Source organism: Coturnix japonica, chromosome Z, assembly GCF_001577835.2.
Source record: "Coturnix japonica isolate 7356 chromosome Z, Coturnix japonica 2.1, whole genome shotgun sequence".
NCBI lineage: Eukaryota > Metazoa > Chordata > Aves > Galliformes > Phasianidae > Coturnix > Coturnix japonica.
Window position 1 is genome coordinate 13,749,716 of NC_029547.1, and position 18,113 is coordinate 13,767,828.

At 37.6% G+C, this 18,113-nt stretch overlaps 1 protein-coding gene across 12 annotated transcripts in view; it reads right to left on the bottom strand.

The window, feature by feature from the left end:
• MAST4 (microtubule associated serine/threonine kinase family member 4) overlaps positions 1-18,113 on the bottom strand; it is a 253,946-nt gene that overhangs the window by 6,780 nt on the left and 229,053 nt on the right. For all 12 annotated transcript variants that reach the window (XM_015848586.2, XM_015848585.2, XM_015848583.2 and 9 more), the window contains 14 exons: positions 17,891-18,099; positions 17,311-17,449; positions 16,192-16,324; positions 15,317-15,482; positions 13,370-13,471; positions 10,643-10,765; positions 10,279-10,391; positions 8,496-8,623; positions 8,167-8,402; positions 6,188-6,388; positions 4,747-4,976; positions 2,939-3,061; positions 1,109-1,245; positions 406-587 (listed from right to left, as the gene is read on the bottom strand). In XM_015848586.2, coding sequence (XP_015704072.1) covers positions 406-587; positions 1,109-1,245; positions 2,939-3,061; positions 4,747-4,976; positions 6,188-6,388; positions 8,167-8,402; positions 8,496-8,623; positions 10,279-10,391; positions 10,643-10,765; positions 13,370-13,471; positions 15,317-15,482; positions 16,192-16,324; positions 17,311-17,449; positions 17,891-18,099 — 2,222 coding nt within the window. The remainder of the gene's footprint in view (positions 1-405; positions 588-1,108; positions 1,246-2,938; positions 3,062-4,746; positions 4,977-6,187; positions 6,389-8,166; positions 8,403-8,495; positions 8,624-10,278; positions 10,392-10,642; positions 10,766-13,369; positions 13,472-15,316; positions 15,483-16,191; positions 16,325-17,310; positions 17,450-17,890; positions 18,100-18,113) is intronic.

Genomic DNA, 18,113 nt, shown 5'->3' on the forward strand with positions numbered 1-18,113 from the left:
ATGGGGCTCTTTTCCATATTTCAGCATCCAGTTCATCATTTCAAAAATCAAGCTGCACTCATATTAAGAGTCTAAGCTAGTTCCATCATGTAGTTCCATCATCCATCCATCTCCTCCCATAGACACGCTGCTTGCACAATAATTTGAAGCCACTGGACTTAGATTTTCTCTCAGACAAATATCACACACATTTCCATTTTAGCTACTTTTGTATTATAAGAACACCTTTGGTTTTGCAGAAGAAATCTTTTCCCCTTTTTTAGATAGAAACCAGCTGTTCAGTGATTACATTTGTCTAAGCTGACTGCTCTCACCAGTGCATAACAGATTTGGGGGCCTCACAAGAAGCAGAACATACTTCAATTTCAAGTCATTTTACTCAGTCCTCAATTCCTACACACTCACCAGATGGAAAATCAGGAGTGGAACGGTAGCTTGGGGTAGGTGATCTTGGAGACAAGCTGTGAGTTGGAGACCCAGGCAAGCTCTCCCCTGATGAAAGTGACCGGTTCAGACAGGAGAAACTTCTGCTGGTGTGAAGAAGAGGAGAGGGCTGCTTGGCCAACTTTTTAAAGAGAGATCTCCTCCTAGTGTGGGAAGAGCAGAGTATTAATAAAAACATAAGATGCACAAAGAACACTATTACCACAGGCTCTGTGGATGGCATTCAATCTACCACTATCCTCAAAAAAGGAAACATCATATCCTTGTTTGCATGAATACAAAATATAGGGCAAAGCATGAAATTTTTAAAATATCATGACTGCTAATACCTAAGATAAATATTTTAACTCAGTCTACTTGTACTGAAATTTACCCTCAGCATTCCAGGTGAACGATTAGTTCTTCACAAGTCTAGATTTTCATTTTCTTAATTTAAGAGTCCACCAAAACTGAAGGACTATTAATACAGTAACACACATAAAATTAGCATAAAGCACATATAAACTAAGTGCTATAAAATTATGACCACAGAGTCTCATAGAAGAAGGTAAAAAAAAGAAAGAGTTGCAGAAGGCATAAGGGAAAACTATGTTAACTTCATTTATTAACACATGAATACACACACAAGAACACACTTTTGTAATGAACCGAAAGGACTGCACACCTCTCTAAACTCTCTTTCTTCTTGGTTTTCTTACTGCGCCTGACCATTTGGCTCCTGTAGCTGTTTCTCCTGGCAGGTCCCGTCTTGATGGAAGTGTTTTCAAAAGGTGTTGTCATAATTGACACTTTGTTGCCACTCTGCCAAAATACAAAGAACCTTTAGCTTGAGTAATACAAGATCACTTAGCTTTACACTGAAGTTACAGTTAAAACCTAGATACTTCAAAATAGCATCGCACTAAGAGCTGGCAGCGAAGGGAACAATATGCAGAAGTTGCAAAGCTAATTCATATCTGACAAACAATGACTGGAAACTTCTCAAAATGCTGTCAGATTTTCTGAACTTCCTCCATTATAAGAACAAGCTTCAGGACAATGGGAAATTCCAGTAATTGTAGTCGGACAGACCAAGGATTAACCTGCAATCTGTAACAAGTTAAGCAAGTTTCTACAGAAACATCTTTTTTCCCCACAGAGTACTGCTGTCCCCACACAGCGCTCTGTTCACATCCCAGCATACTAGCAATGGCAAAATGGAGGAGATAACTAACTTGCATTGTGGGTCTGATCAGTACTTTTACTTTGCTCAAGAAAAGGAACAGCTAACTAAGCTAAGATCTTTAGGGTTGCCTACAGGGACAGATGACACCTGTTCAGTAAAAAAAATTCAGTATTCAGAAGCATCTTTTTAAAAATCCAAGCCTCCCTCCTAGTATGCCACAGTACTACAGTACACTTCTCATATGAATTTTACTAAGTTAATGTATGTTATCACATCTGGAAAGCAATGATTTCATATTTCAATTACATTCTTGTACACTGTGTGCAGACTTGTTGTGTTTCTGCTTTTCTGCAGTTCTTATGCAGTTTTACCCAACTGCCTAACATTGCAAAACTTTATCTTTTAGGTTTCTTGCACAACTGTAAAATGTAGAAGTTCCTCTTCATTTCAAGACATCAAAAAACATTTAAGCTTAAGTGTAATTTGCATCTTTTCCTAGCTCTTTTTATTTCCTTATACTTCATTGTGTTCCAGTCTTCTTATACAACCGGCTACTCACTGTATGGTGAACCACTAAATTTGTGACTAACACAAGAAGTAAATATACAGCTAATTCTGAACTTCCTTAGTCTGTGCTTCAAAGATTACAGAAAATCTGCAGCATTGTGAGCTACAGTGAATAGTTGAGACTACAGTGAATAGTTAAATCTTTTGTTTCTAAGAAAAAAAAAGTATCTAATTTTTTTAATGGAAGAGGCCTCTAAAAACTCCATAGGAGAAACATTGGAGAGGTTGTTCATGAAAATTCAACTGCAGGATCCAAATTTTATTAAGTATGTTTGCAGGACATGCCTGGGAGTTTATGAGGCAAAAACATCTTGGGCTTTGAAGACTGTGAAAGGCAAGCTCCTGAACAGACAGAAAGAAAACACTTCGTATTCTTTGTTTCCATCTTTCCTGATGGATTTCACTAAAAAAGAAGAAAATAAGGAGCAGCTTGTCACCAAAACTTTGAACAACCTGATGGAGATGGTTGGATTCAGAAAAGTGCTTTCTTGCACGTGACATATGTTTTGAGAGAGACTTATCTTTGTGTCAGTACTGCCAAGTACTCTGCATGTATCAGTAGCAGTGTCAGGCCCTTGCAGAGAAACTAGAATCATGTATGTAGTTGCTGACTTTTTTCCAGATACATTCAGTAACAGCTTAGAGGTTGTATTTGAACAACCACAAAATCTGATGGTTAATCTCTGAAGAAAGCAAATGTAACCCCATGATCTTTTGTGAAAAAGCGCAATGGATTTTGTATGCCAGATGTCTAGGAGTTACCTTTAACAACAACTCAATGACTTCTGTATGAACAAGACCATGCACTGGCTCTCCATTGATATGAGTAATTAGGTCCCCAGCTTTCAAACCAGCTTGGTATGCTGCGCCTCCTTCTTCCACATTCTAGAAATCACAGATGAAGATAATAAACAAACTCTTCTTAATTAATTCCCATACTTTCAGTAGTCGTTTCTTTTATTGCTCTTGTTCTGTAAAGGCAGGTGGCTTTTTAACGCAACTTGTGTTAATACTTGTGTAGTAAAAGCAGTGATCACATACAACATCCTAACCATGATGCAAGTTTTTAGCTCCACTGTGTAGCTGTGGACTCTTGATATTTGGATCGAATTTGTCAGCCTAGCCCACTACAGGGAACAGTGCAGCACAAAGCTGGTGAAGCACCGAAACAAACTGAATTGCAAATTATTTTGAAAGTGGATTAAATAATTTACTATATTTAAAATAAGCTTTTCAAGAATTTTAGATCATGCAGCCAACACTGAGGCTACAGAGCCTCAGCTATGGCTAAATACATAAATATGAAAGAATAAACAAATATCTGTTATGTCCTGGAAAATGCCAAGGTTGACACCCTACCAATCATAAGAACTCTAATTTCTGGATTTATTATCACATGTATGCACTCTCTGCATTCAATGTTCTTGATGAACTAATAGGTCAGAGAGGTAAACAATGCAAATAAAACATGAATGATACTCCATCACTAGCACTGCTATTTCAAAGCATACAATGGATACTTAAAATCAGGTTCAATTATCAATATATTTATACACATATTGTTAGTCTTTTTTCTGCACAATAGATCCTCGAAGTTTTTTCACCATTCAAAATGGTTTGCAAATTCCTACAGAATAAAAAAGTCAGTACTTGAAAATATCCTACTTGTGAGTAGCAAAATATCTAACTGATCTGGCCTTCATGAATCTCCTAACTGAAGCAGTTTAATAAACTCCACGAATATTTCAACAGTTCCTGTTTAGAATCTCTTAGTTTTGCAGATTCTGCTGCCAGTCAAAGAAAGGCTGCATCAACTCTTCAGTCTTTTATAAGGCAATGTAACCTGCTTACAAATGCCAAATATGCTAGAAGTGAAACTGCCCAATGCAGAAGGTCAACATCAGGACTAGGGAAGTGTGGACCTGCTGGATGGTCAGATGGCTGGAGTACCTCTCCTCTGCAGAAAGGCTGAGAGAGATGGGCTTATTCAATAAAGAGAAGGACTCCAAGGAGATCTCACTGCTGACTTTCAGTGCTTAAAAGGAGCTTATAAGCGGGAGGGAGATCAACTTTTTACACAGTCTGATAGCAATAGGACAAGTGGAAACATTTTTAAACAAAAAAAGAGATTTAGGTTGGATGTTAGGAGAGCATTCTTCACTCAAGAGGGTGGTGAGGCACTGGAACACGCTGCCCAGAGCTGAGGATGCCACATCCCTGGAGGTGTTTAAAGGCAGGTTGGGAGCCTGAGCAACCTGATCTAGTCAGAGGAGTCCCTGTCCACAGCATGGGGATTAGAACTGGATGATATCTGATGCCCCTTCCACCATTCTGAACTTCTGTGATGATAAGCAGGTATTACTTCCGTCAAAGTTGTGTACTATATTGGCTTGGGTTTCCACAGCCAGCAGTGTCATTTTGCAGTCACAAATTTTCATCTCAAACTACTACTCAGCACAACATTACCACTTACACAGTAGCTGTCAACAGATACCATGTGTACAAAAGATCAAAAGCAAATTATATCATTAGTTTCCTCTGGATTTATGGAAATAAAATTATCATCTTACCCAAACAATATGGTGCACAGTATAAATATCACTGTCTCCCACGTAAACCCTGATGGCTCGAATGGTGAAGCCATACTTTTTTCCTGAACTGTGAATTACTATAGGCTGATGAGGACTTGCAGCAGCAATTGAAGAATCACGACTCGGAGAGGAATCCCGAGAGGATGAAGGATCAGATGATAGCGAATGAGGAGACATGGGACTTCCCAGAGGAGAAACACCAAACACATCTGGAAGAAAAAAACACCTGTCAGAGTGCACTCTGAACACACACAAACCTGACCATTTGCTTAACGGCATTCTTCTGCCAAAATATTTCACTGTCTTTGCTTAAAACCCCTCTCCTTCACACTAAGCATAAAGCTTAGAGAATCAGAAGCCTGATGAACAACCTGATACGAGAAATAAATTTTTCTTCCCACTGCAAAACCCTTATTTTTTTTAGGAATAAATTTTTAGATGTAAACTTTGTCCTTCTAATTAGAAAATGCACAGATGCTATTGTGAATACACCCAAAACCAAGCACTGTATCAACTATCAGTGGCAAAGAAAGTGGTATTTTTCTGATTCAATCACACATCTAAAAACACAGCACCTTGATGTACATGGACAGTAACTCAGAATGCTTGTACCAAACCTCAGTTTCTAAAAACTATTTGTTTTATTGTTTTGAAAGCACCCTGTGCTCACACTTGTGCAAACATAAACACAACTGTGGGAGAATAAAAAAAATACTTCAACGACTACAACAGGGTGACAGCTGTTGAAAGGAATGCAACCCAGAAATATTCCAGCTGATTGCTGCGCCAAGTAATGTCATGTGAAGGGAGCCAAAGCTTTGTCAACAGACTACCACAGCCTCACTCCCTGGATGTGAGCCACTAGAGGGTCCTACGGATACCAGGTGCTACAGGGGTACATCAAATAACATCTCTGACTTATGGACAGAGCAATTAATTGGAAGAAACAGTCTACACAAAGAATAAGCTCAGACTGTTTCCCTCTTTTTTAAATTTTTAAATACTAAATAATAATAACAATAAACAATTTATATATATAATATATATGAATATAATGTATATAATATTTATATACGTTAACTGTATTGGATAAATTTAACATATGGCCCAATCTAATTCCTCTTCACTCAGTGTGAGCTGCTGAGGACTTAAGCTACAACCATACTAGAGGATGAAATAGTGAATCCTGTATCCTGTCTCTGCAGCACTGTAGTTACATGACAGTCTGTCAGTCAGGAAATCCCTCAGCTGTGATTTCACTATTCTAAATTGCAGACTAGACTGGATCTTCAGCCACGTGTGTATTAGATTAATAAAAATCTGTGACAAAAAAGCCATTCTGGACTCACTGAAGTCTTGCACTTACATCATAAACCATGCACTATGCACAAATTGTATCAAATGACAGATTTAGCTCTACCTCCTGGGATCATGAGGGACAAAGCACTTGCAGAAAGAGACTTTGTGACTTTTCCAGAGATCTTCTTTTTCTCTGTACTTTCTAATCTCTGACGAGCCATCTGAAATGCAACTTCAGTAGCAGGCTTTGAGGAGTTATCTGTGCTGTCCACACTTTCGCTTCGTCCATTCATCTGATCTAAGTGCTCTGAAAAACTGCCAACTGTACAAAGAAAAAGGGATAAACATGTTGAGGGAAAACTGGGGGTCAGGGATAGGAAAAAGTACAATTGAGAGATAGGAGTTTCTTCCTCTGTCTACAAATTCATAAAAAGACAATTTGGAAATCTGAAGAATTCTATCAAACATGCATAAATTCAACAGAATGAGCTGAAGCAACACTGTCTGTAACATACTGTATTCACTGATGGAAGCAAAATGTAAACCAAAGCAGAAGCAAGTTTGGTAGCTCAACATGCAACATTAATCCTGAAGAACTTAAACATACATTTATTTTTCACATTAACTTCTAAAGTAAACAACAGGTTCCAACCCTATCCAAGTTGCTAAGTTCCACAATCATTAAAACACTGCCTATACTTCTACTGCTCACTATTATCTTTTGCTTTTATTTGTTCAGTGACTTTTTTTTTTTTTCTAATATATTTTTAATCACTCCCAGAAAAGGGAAGATACCTGGCACTAAAGAACTCAGTAATACAACCCTACTGCTATCATCTTCCACAATGAAGGAAAATAGAATTTCTAAGAACAATGATGACAATAGTAATAATAATGGCCCTATGCCAGTAAAGTTGTATGAAGCAAGCATCAACAGTCTATCTTCTAACCTTGATTAAAACAAATTCCTATTTTGTATTTAAGGTCACAGAATATCCCATTGCTAATGGGATATGGGAATAAATTAAATTATTCCTAAGTGTAATTAGTAAGTGACAAAAGAATAAGAGATATTTTGAGTTAACATCTTTGGCTAGGAGCTAGATTAATCAACACAGCGTTGAGAAGGGCTGAGCACACACAAGATTCTGGACAAGGGAAGGAGATGGAGATGGTTATACAGTTCAATAGCTTTGAGCATATATTCCCATAACTAGTGGTTGGGGGGAGAAAAATGCAGATTATGAAGGAAACCATGGGTATGAGAACAGAAAGAAGACAGAATACAATGGTTATCTTGAGTCAACTCACTGAATTACAATCATCTGGAGACAAGTAAACATGGAGATGAAGTAATTCAAACCAACACAAGGACAAATGTGAGACTGATACAGGCCTAGATCTGTGTTAAGTACCAGGTTTTCCAACAGTTATATAAAACCCTCCTCTGAAGATACACAAACACTAGGGCTCTGGATCCATCAGCAGTGCATTCAAATGCTTGTGCTGGGAAATGGAAGCATAAAGGAGATATATTATTTAAGTAGAGAATAGATTATTATATTTCTTCCTAGATTTTAAACGACACAAATGACTTCCACAAGTCAAAGGCTACACTCCCAACTCTGAAACAAATATATATCACTGCAAAATCTTAAAAACACATTGAGGTGTGAGCACAGTGTTGGAAAACAGATCAACTGGAGAGACTCTAGTGTTATCAATCAAAAATCACCAACACAGGCAAGAGAAGATATAAAAACAGTCCTTTAAGTGCTCATAGTATCTAAGACTCATCTTTTCTTGAAAAGGATTTTGCAAAGGATCTATAGCCAAATCAGCACTTTATTCACTTGCCTACAAGTCATGGAGAGTTAGTGAAAACAATGCCAACTGCTGGCATTTCTAAAAATGCTGATACTATTTCACGTTCTATGAGATTTAATTAATATGAAACTCAGCCAAAAACAGAGCCCTTTAAGGATCTTTACTTTTAAGTGGTACTGAAATGCAGGATTTCTAAATCCATGAATGACAGTGCTAAGGAAAGATCCACAACTGCTTCTAATATCAGGAGTTAAGATACACAATGTGAATTACCTGACAATGTGGAGCTGCTGATTGTACTTGCTGGAGTTGTTACTTCAGGTTCATCTTGCACTATTTCTTCACTCACTAACGCAGGCTTTTCCTGCTCCTCCTGTGCTCCCACTAAGCAGGTGGAATCACCTTGTTCTCCTTCAGCAGATATGGCCAACTTTGGCAACAAACCAGAACTATGTCGCTGCCTGCGACTCTCAGTGTCAGAGGAGATGGATGATGTAGATACTTGTTGTCTGCATCAAAAATAAGCAAACTCTCATGCAGTTACCAAGATGAGGCAGCCTGATGCCTCACAAGCAGGGCACAGACCTCTTCTTTCTACTTACATTTCAGAATATTCTGAACTCCAGCTTAAAGATTCCACTGAAGGCAACGCTACACTCTTTGTTTTGTCTCCTGCATCTTCCTTTTCATCACCTTGTGCTTGAGAAACTCGGTCTATGCTACTAAACACCTATTACAGGCAACAAATAAACACAAACAAAGAACACAAAAAAGCAGCTCATCATTGACACATTTGATACAAAAAGACATCCAAGTGGTGCTCTTCACGTTACAAATTCTTATACAGTAAACAACAAACTACAGAATTCTCAAGCCTTTTAAAATTTCCATAGATTTTTCTATTCTTAAAATGTTTTCCCATTTCACTTGTTTGGCTCCTCACACAGAGGGTCATGATTAGCAAATCTTCTCATTGTAAATTCAACAATTTTCTCACAATTTAATTGTCTGACAAGACAGCAGACAAAATCCATAGGCTTGGGGTCACAATCATAAAGTCAAAAAAGAAAACAAACCCTACCCGTCCGGTACTGACTTAGTGTTTGCCAGTTAGGTGCAGAAAGCACAAAAACAAATCTCAACTGACTCAGAAGTTAAAAATAAATTACTTAGCAAAAGGATTTAGAAAAAAAATCTGACCACCAGAAATCTGTTTACTTATGTGACAAATAGCATACGAAAACTGCTGTCTGTATATTCTACATATTCTGAGTCACAGCTAGAGCTGCTGTGATGTAATGATGTTAACACAACAAACCATCACTGTGATACAGATCTTTGAAAAATGTACAAGTTCAAAGACTGCTAGAATGACTGAGGTTAAAAAGCACCTCCAGCGGTCACCTGGTCCAGCCCTTACTCAACCAGGGGCACGCAGAGCAGATGGCTTTTGATCTCCAAGGAGACTCTACAACCTCTCTAAGCAACCTGGGCCAGTGCTCTGTCAGCCACGTAGTAAAGCAGTGTTCAAACTTCTCCTATTAAAGTTTGCGCCCACTGCTTCTTGCTGAAATTGTCTCTGAAGAAGTAAGCCTTCTTGTCCAAGTCATATTCAGAATAACTGCAACATCTGGTAGTATCTGCATTTGAAATATGCCACCAAGTGAAAATAAGGAGTTCACATAGAATAAGGTTAATCAGATCAACAACTCCTCTCTCTGCTCCTCCACACTATCACAGACATAACAGATATTTGATACTGTAAAGCCAGTATAAAATACACCAATTAGTTAAAGCATAGGTCCAAATACAAAAGATATAAACACACACTTTCAAAATACCTCTAGATAGTTTCTAAACAGGTTCAAGAAACTGCTCATTAATAGAAAGCTTTTCAAAATCACTGCTGACTGCTATTTAAGACTAATAGCATGCTGGCTAGGGATTCTGCTTTTTAATCCATTATAACTTCTGCCAGTTATTCCTCTACAAAAGCTCCTGAGCATGTTCACTCTTCTCCTTGTATTCCTTGTCGAGCAGTCATTAGCTCTCTCCCTTTAGAAGGTCAGTTTGTCTTCATGGCATTCAAATCACTTGCTCAAATCCACATCTTTCCTTAACTGAATCACATGCTAAATCCTACCTTGTTTTTCACTGCAGTTTATTGTCACTTAAACTCACTGTTAGCATAGGCTACCACTATAGCCTTTGTTACACCATCATTTGCAAGATACCCATTTCTTGCTTATTTTCAGTTAAAATATCAAGAAAAAATGCTATGTGCACCTCTTCCTTCTTCCATTTCTAACATTTCCATACTCTAGAAAAGAAGCAAAGCATTTATACATATGATATCTATCAATGTTATAGCCAATTTTTACTTACTTTTGAAAATCTGTGCGAACATGAGGAAAACTGTCTTATCTCCAAATTAAAATCCTCATCATTTGTATCATCTTCTTCCTCAGTTTCCATGTGGTGGTATTTCTCAGAACGAGCTACAAATAAGAGAAATAAATTAAGTGAATTTATCAGGAGAACTGAGTAATATATTTTATTATTAGCCAAAAGCTTAATTATATTCCTATTTCTCCTGCATTGTCATACCACCACTGAAACTGTACAGTTGCCAGTGGTTTCTATAAAGCAGATTTTCAAAGCTGTAAACAAATGCAAAGTTCCAAGACACAGTGATTATTATAACAAGATTTTCATTGCATTTCTTTTTTAAATGCAAGCAAATACCTACTGTCAAAATAACTTGTGTCATCTTCTGACTCCAACTGTGGAATGAACTCTGCTTTCTGTCTTAGCAGACTGTTCCAGTCAAGGCTCCTAAAGAACTGATGTTGCTTTACTTCATATGCACCACCTGGGGGAGCCAGAGAAAAACAGTGAGCAAAAGACACCAAATACTCTGACATTTCAACTAAATTCTTGGTCAAGAGAACGCAAATTAGCACAGAAAGGCATAGTCATTACTTCCAGCAGGCAGAAACCTCTACTACCGCTTTTCACTGGCATCATCTAAACCTGTCAGAACAGAACCCTTGTTTTCCTTGTTTAGCAGTGGTGGCATTGGCTTTTCATCTTTCTCCTTTATAAATTCTTATTTTTTGAGACTAATAATTATGCATCAAGTACATGACAGTCTGAAAGTAAAAAGAATTATTCTCAATGTTGCTCAATGTAAATGCCACTGCTGATTAGGAACTCCTTTTGGTGTTTTATTGTAGTGATACACACTTCTACAGATAACGCTTTATAATGTAGCTTATAATGGATCACTGTCTTGATTTTATGTGTTAAACAGCTGAATTAGTTACAATTTAGAAACAGAACGTGAACACAATACAATACTGAATAACAGTAAACAATAAAATACTGAAAATACCTGGGGAGGTAAATGGGGATATTAATAAGCACAGACGTAATTCTGTAAGCTGGACAAACAAGCTGCAGCACAGTCAATCCAACTTGATATGCCAGGGGTAAGTCAGGACAGAGCCATGGAAAAAGTATAAATTTTCCAGGATTGGTCTTTAAGATCTACAAATATTTAAGCATTTCTAAGCTGGATTCACTGATTTTCTGGGCTACAGATGGGAAAAATTCATAAAAGCCTAATCTTCCCAAAGGAGACCAAAATCACATCTAATCATAAGTAACTAGCCACAGAGTAATCACCTTCCTGAAAGCAATAATGGGATATTACAGCAAACTGTTTAATTCTTGACTAGTTTTCAGACACTTCAAATCAATCCATCACTTCCCTTCTTCAGAAGAGCATAATACCTGCCTTTCAACTTGACTACGCTACTAAGGTCTCCTGAGAAAATACACAATTACCATGCTCATGGAATGTTATGCAGCTAGCTAATATGTATTAAACAGACAGGACGATCATTTGAAATGCTCGGTGGAGCCTGGGATAAACTGTGCTGTTTTGCATTGCTCCTGTGGGACCTATTGCGTTGCAGACTGTTTCTGTAAGTTGTTTCTAACAAATAAAAAACTTCACTGTGGCTTCTAAACACTCCTCTGAGATTCAAAGGAATGGCTGCAGGATTTTTTATTCAGACTGACAACTCTTGAGAGACCACAAACAGTCCAAAGAAATCAGTCCCTGCACAAACAGAGAAGATGCTCCATGAGGGTGCAATGACCACTGCAATTCTTAAGCCTGCCTAACTCTTGCCAATTCTCTTTTTCATCCAGCTGTTACAAAATGGAGACAGAATTTGCAAGTTACTTGCAGATCAGCCTCTCACAGGGTGACACCCTTGCATTAACATTACCACTGACTAGGAAAAGGTAACCTGGCAATGAAACAAAAATCCCTGGAGGGTATTTTGTGTTATATATTTATACACCTGTTTGAAACAAGGGAACAGAATTACTCCTGGCTCTTCATTTTAACAATGGTGGTGGTGGCCTTTGCAGTAGAATGAAGCAGGAAGCAAGTGGAGAAACCATCCTGGGCATAGGATAACTCCCTCACTTTTACTTTATTTTAATATTGGGCAAGAGTGAAAAACCAGTTTACTGCACGTAATTTCCTTGTAGCTTATGATCTGGAGTAAGTCTAAGGACTGTTCACACAGATCCCATGCATTCAGGGAGCAAGACACATGCAGTCATTTCAGTCGCTTGACCACTTCCCAGAAGACCTGTAGTTTAACACCACATCAATAATTCTTGGAGTCTGGGTTATATTCAAGTTTCCATGAATGGATCAGTTATGAACTGATTTCTACAACTCCTTTTCATTTTAGCTCTAAAATTATGCGTTACCCTCTGCATGCTGGACTTAGCTTTGACAGTAATTTTATCAGTAGTCATGCTGACTCAATCTGCCACTTGGTTTCCCTAGAGTCCACATTATGTGTATATAAATGACATACATTATTCACCCTAAGTAGGACCATATATTTAGGCCTTTTTATATGAAAGGCTTTTTTTGCTCTGTTTCCTCAGTCCTTTGCCAGTGGGATGGTGGTCAGTGAGCAGGGCTCCCACACAAACTGACACTTTGAAAATAACACACAATATTCTTCTGGAAAAAGGAACATCAGTTGTGTATGGATTCCCCTTCTCAAGTTCTGTGTCTAGTTATTTCATACTGTACTCATGAAGGAACCCCACTCAATGGCTAACTGCATCTCTGACATGTCTTTGCTTTACATTATTCAACTAAGATAGGAGTAAAAGAATGATCACATGTAAACATCGCAAAATGAAGTCATCATCTTGCGATGGTCTTATTACTTGTTTGAATCCATAAATTTCCCCTTGTCATAGCAGCATGTCATGCTAGTCACCCTGAAAGATGTTCCTCAAACAAAAAAAAAAATCCACAAAAACACAAAACAACAAAAAGACCAACAAAAACAACCATGAATAAGTGTAGTGACCTCCACAGAATGTAAAACTTATTTCCAGCACAGAAACAATATTTGGAGTAGTTCATCCTAACCTGTTCCCAGTCTTTCCAAGGGATTCTGCCTGAGCAGCAGGGTAATGAGATCCTGAGCATCTGGAGGTGGTGCTTCATCCTTTTCAGGCCAGTTGATTTCATCTAACAGAAAAGATATCTTGTTATTATTTAAGTCTGATACCAACATTCAGAAAAAAATTGTGTAAAGCTGTCATCATAAGCTAGCAGTAAAGTCAGAGTTCAGGAAACATTTTCAAGTTGCTCTGATGCATACCAATTAATTCTGATTTTAATACTCTTTACACAGACTCTATAAACTTATTTTTATAAACACTGCTTAACCACAGGGAAAACTATTACAGAACGCTATCATGCTTGTATGTCACCCTTCTCACAGCCATCCCAATAAATGTCATACCATTATGCTTTCAATTTTAGCTCTGTTCCATGGAAACTACTGATAACACGGACACATGTGATCTGATCCAGCAGTAGGAAAGAACGTTAAGGATCTTGTTGTAACTACATGACTTAGATTTTTCCTTTGAAATCAATATCATTTGAGAAACAGTTATCAAAAGGTTTAAATTTTGCATTCTGAAGTACAAAGGAAGGTACTGAAATAAACAGGCATGAAATGTTACCTGTTTCTGGAGGATCGTTAAACCCTATCATATTAGGCATCTACTTTATACTCAGATTTCCACAGTTTACTCTTAAAATTTGGACTATTCCCTCACCTCTGTTCAGTCAAAGATCTTAATGATAAAAACACGTGCATGTGCGTTTGGAAATGCAGTAAAAGCATTGATTATTTCCATGCTCACCTGCCTGCAGCTTCTACAGCAGCCTAAACCTGATTTGGAAAATAAGGCATGGCTATATACTGCAGCCATGATGCATCAAGAACAAAGCCAGCATTTGTTGCTTGTGTTAATTAAACAGTTGATTGTCTTTGCCACTCAGGCCTTAGCGTATCACATTGGAAAATATCAGTTATATATCCGTAAGCAGCTAGAATATGGTAATATATCAAAGGCAAATCCTTTCCATTAAAGTTTGCAAACATATTTGGCTTTCAGCATCGCCAATGAAGAAAAGTCTGGTGATGACAAATTGTTTCCTTATGAGCAAATGGGGGATTTGCTGTGTTCTCAAAGAAGGAGCTGGAGGTTCAGTTAGTTTTGTTTTGGTTGGTTCTGTTTGTTTTGGTCTTAGTTAGTGGACCTTTTAAGTAGACCATAAAACAGACTAGGATATATTCAGTAACAGAGGTGCTATTCTGTTAAACTTTTGGCATGAATAAAGGCCTTCTCCATCTATGCATCTGGGAAATTTATGGAAACAGCAGGTAGGATAGTAAATGATTCTGTTTAATTATCATTCAGTTTTGCCACAAGCCTCATAACAATACTTAGGGTCAGCATGCAGGTTAAAATCTAAAAGGTTATTGAATTTTAAATGAAAGAAGAACAGCTGTTACAGGAATAACATTACACTAAAACAATCACAAATGAAATCATTAACAATCTGTGAATTGAATTTGTTTCCTTCTCTTTCTCATTATTTATTATTTGGGAGACATTTGCTTTAAGGTTTTATCACATCTCTGTTAATTTCTTCATTATGCCGTGAGGCATTTTCCCATTTACACAAATTTATTTAACCATTTCTTCTCTGGGATAACTTCTTTACTGAAGAACAAAAACACTGTGCTGTGGTGCTAATGATTTTCTCTTTCCAACAGTGTATCTTATCTATTGTACCCTATGTTACTGCATTTCTGTACTCAGCAAGAATATATGCTAAGTCCAGCTTTTAATACAAATTCATACTACTTTGACAGCAAATGACATCTTACAGTTTGAGCAAAACTACCTTAAACTTAGTGTACAAGTAATAACGTTGTAACCACCTTTACTATTGACATAAACTGAAATGTTTGACAGCAAACAAAGAAATCTGGTTCTATGAGATGATCCTCACCACTGATTACTTGTCCAAACAGCTCTTCCGGTGTATCTCCAAAGAATGGCACGCAGCCAACCAGAAACTCGTAAAGAATGATTCCCATAGCCCACCAGTCCACTGGTTTTCCGTAACCCTGTCTCAGTATTACTTCAGGAGCTATGTATTCAGGTGTACCACAAACCTGAAAGAAAGAAAATAAGCATGATGGTAAAGTAAGTCTAATAGTATTTGCTATATCACATCACTTGTAAATAGTGAAATATAAAATAACACAGAAACAAAGATGAATGAAATTTAGTACATTTTAGGCTGTTCAGCTGGCATAACTTGTATTTTTTTACATTCTCTACCTAGAATATTTGGTTATCAATCACATTTGCATGTCTGTAAAGCAAAAGTTTATTTTTGATCCATGGTATGAAAGTCAATCACAGCAAATATTTAATTTAAACATATCTTTAGCCTTACATGAAAGTTGCGATGGCTTTATCTTAAGTAAATTTTACTGTGAACAGATTGCAAGCAATGGTAATGAGGCACGCTTAAAGGGAAATGGGCCATAGCAAAGATTTTAGAGCCCCTGGTAGTACCATGCATCATCAGTTCCACAAGCACACTGTTGAGACTCCTGAATTCCTTTTAAAAACAGTTTTCTATTTATCTCTCTCACAGACTCACTTGCACACAATCAGATTGTTCATCTTATTAATAGTTACTAACACAGAAAGAAAGGATTCTATCATAATCTGTTGGGCATTAGTCAAAGTAACTGACAAATATTATCAGAACACACATGCAGAAATAACTGCTTATAAAGTACTACAGTAGATTCTGCTGGCAAAACATCACTGCGTTAAACAATGTAAAAAAGAAAATAAGCCGTTTCTTACTTGTTTATCAAGGAATTCTCTGGCATCCTTTTCAATGTGACCTTCATACAGATTGGTAGTCAAACTCATTAGCCCCACCTTTGACAGACCGAAGTCTGTAAGCTTTATATGGCCCATGGATGTTACCAATAAACTGAAAATTAAAGTGATCTGATGTTACTGTGATATAATTCGAGATTACATGCTTAGCACTGAAAAAAATTAAAGTCAGCTTAAAAAGTAATTTAGCCAGTACAAAATAGGTTAAAAAAATGACACATTTGCAAATGAATTACTGTTATCACCAGTCACAAACAAAGCTTCCATATGCAATTGAATATAACCAGAATCAGGGAGTGTTGAGTTAAATGGTAGATGTTTGAAGAAAATGAAGTAGTTATCATTCTGAAAGAACGAGAATAGAAAAAAATTCAGCTTTTAAAGTCATGCAGACATTTTCTACCAGTAGCAGGCTGGGTCATCCATTTGAAAAAACTCAAGATATTAAGATAGCTGATAACTAATACCACAGTGGCCTCAGGTATCGTGCTAAGAAGATATTTTCACTGATGAAACACCCCAATTCTGTTTGTTCATTTTATTTTACTATTATTAACTTATCTTTTTAATATAAAACAAGGAGAAGATTGAACATGAGCCAGCAGTGTGTCCTGGCAGCCCTAATGGCCAACCATAACCTTGGGTGCACCTGGTGGGAAGGGCATGGAGCAGTGACAGGGGAGGAGCAGCTGAGGTTGGGGACAGGGTCTGCACCAGGGGGCGGTGGGCATGGAACGGGCTTCCAAAGGCAGTGTCACAGCCCCACAATGCCAGAGTTCAGAAAGTTTGTGTACAATGGTCTCAGTTTACGTTGTCTGATTTTTGGGTGGAGCTGCGTGAAGCCAGGAGTAGGACTCTGCAGGAGTTGGATCCTTATGGGTCCGTTTCAACCGGGGATATTCTACAATTCTCTGTTAAGCAACTATACTTTTCACTATAATTACTTGCTGTAATATTATTTACACATAGAAGAGAGATTCTGTATGTCTAGATAATGGGAAAAAAACAAAGAACAACCAGGAACAACTCTCCATACTGATCAATCTGAAGTCCTCTTTCTGTGATATCCTATATACATACTTATCTGGCTTCAAATCCCTGTGCACAATTCCATAATTATGAAGGTATTCCAAGGCCAGAACAGTCTCTGCAAAATACATCCTTGCCATGTCCACAGGTAAGGGGCCCATATTTTTCATCAAAGTAGCACAGTCTCCACCTGTGAAAACAGGATGAACGTTGAAGATGGTGGTACAAATTTTCAGATGTATTTGCTGCAGAAGGAAACATAAATTGTAGTCACAAATGTTTCTTTTCCAATCAGATGATCCAATTTAACAGGCAATCACAATACCTACTGTGCTGAAAAAAACAGCATGAAGCTGGGGAGAGAGTGGTGCAAGAGTTCAGCAGGAAACCAATAAAGCCTGTGCTGCTACTTAAAAGAAGTCCACACAGTCACAGCAACTCATCTTGATCACTAGGAGATAATGAGTAGGAGTAAAGTCACCTCATTCTTGAGTTTAGATCCCAAATCTGTATAGCCAGAACACACAGCAAATAAAAGAGGGTCCTTTTAACGCAAGCACCATCACGGTTTTATTTCTTTCCTGGTACTATTAAAAAAAACACTCCTTCCCTTTAAAAAAGAATACTTTACCTTCTACGTATTCCATGACCATACATAAATGACGTCTTGTTTCAAAAGAACAATACATGCTGACAACAAAGGGGTTTTCTGCAAAGGTCAGGATATCGCGCTCCACAAAGGCCTGTTGGATCTGGTTTCGAAGGATGAGATTCTGCTTATTAATCTTCTTCATGGCAAATCTTTGTCTGGTTTCTTTATGTCTCACAAAATAAACCGCACTGAAGAAGCCCAA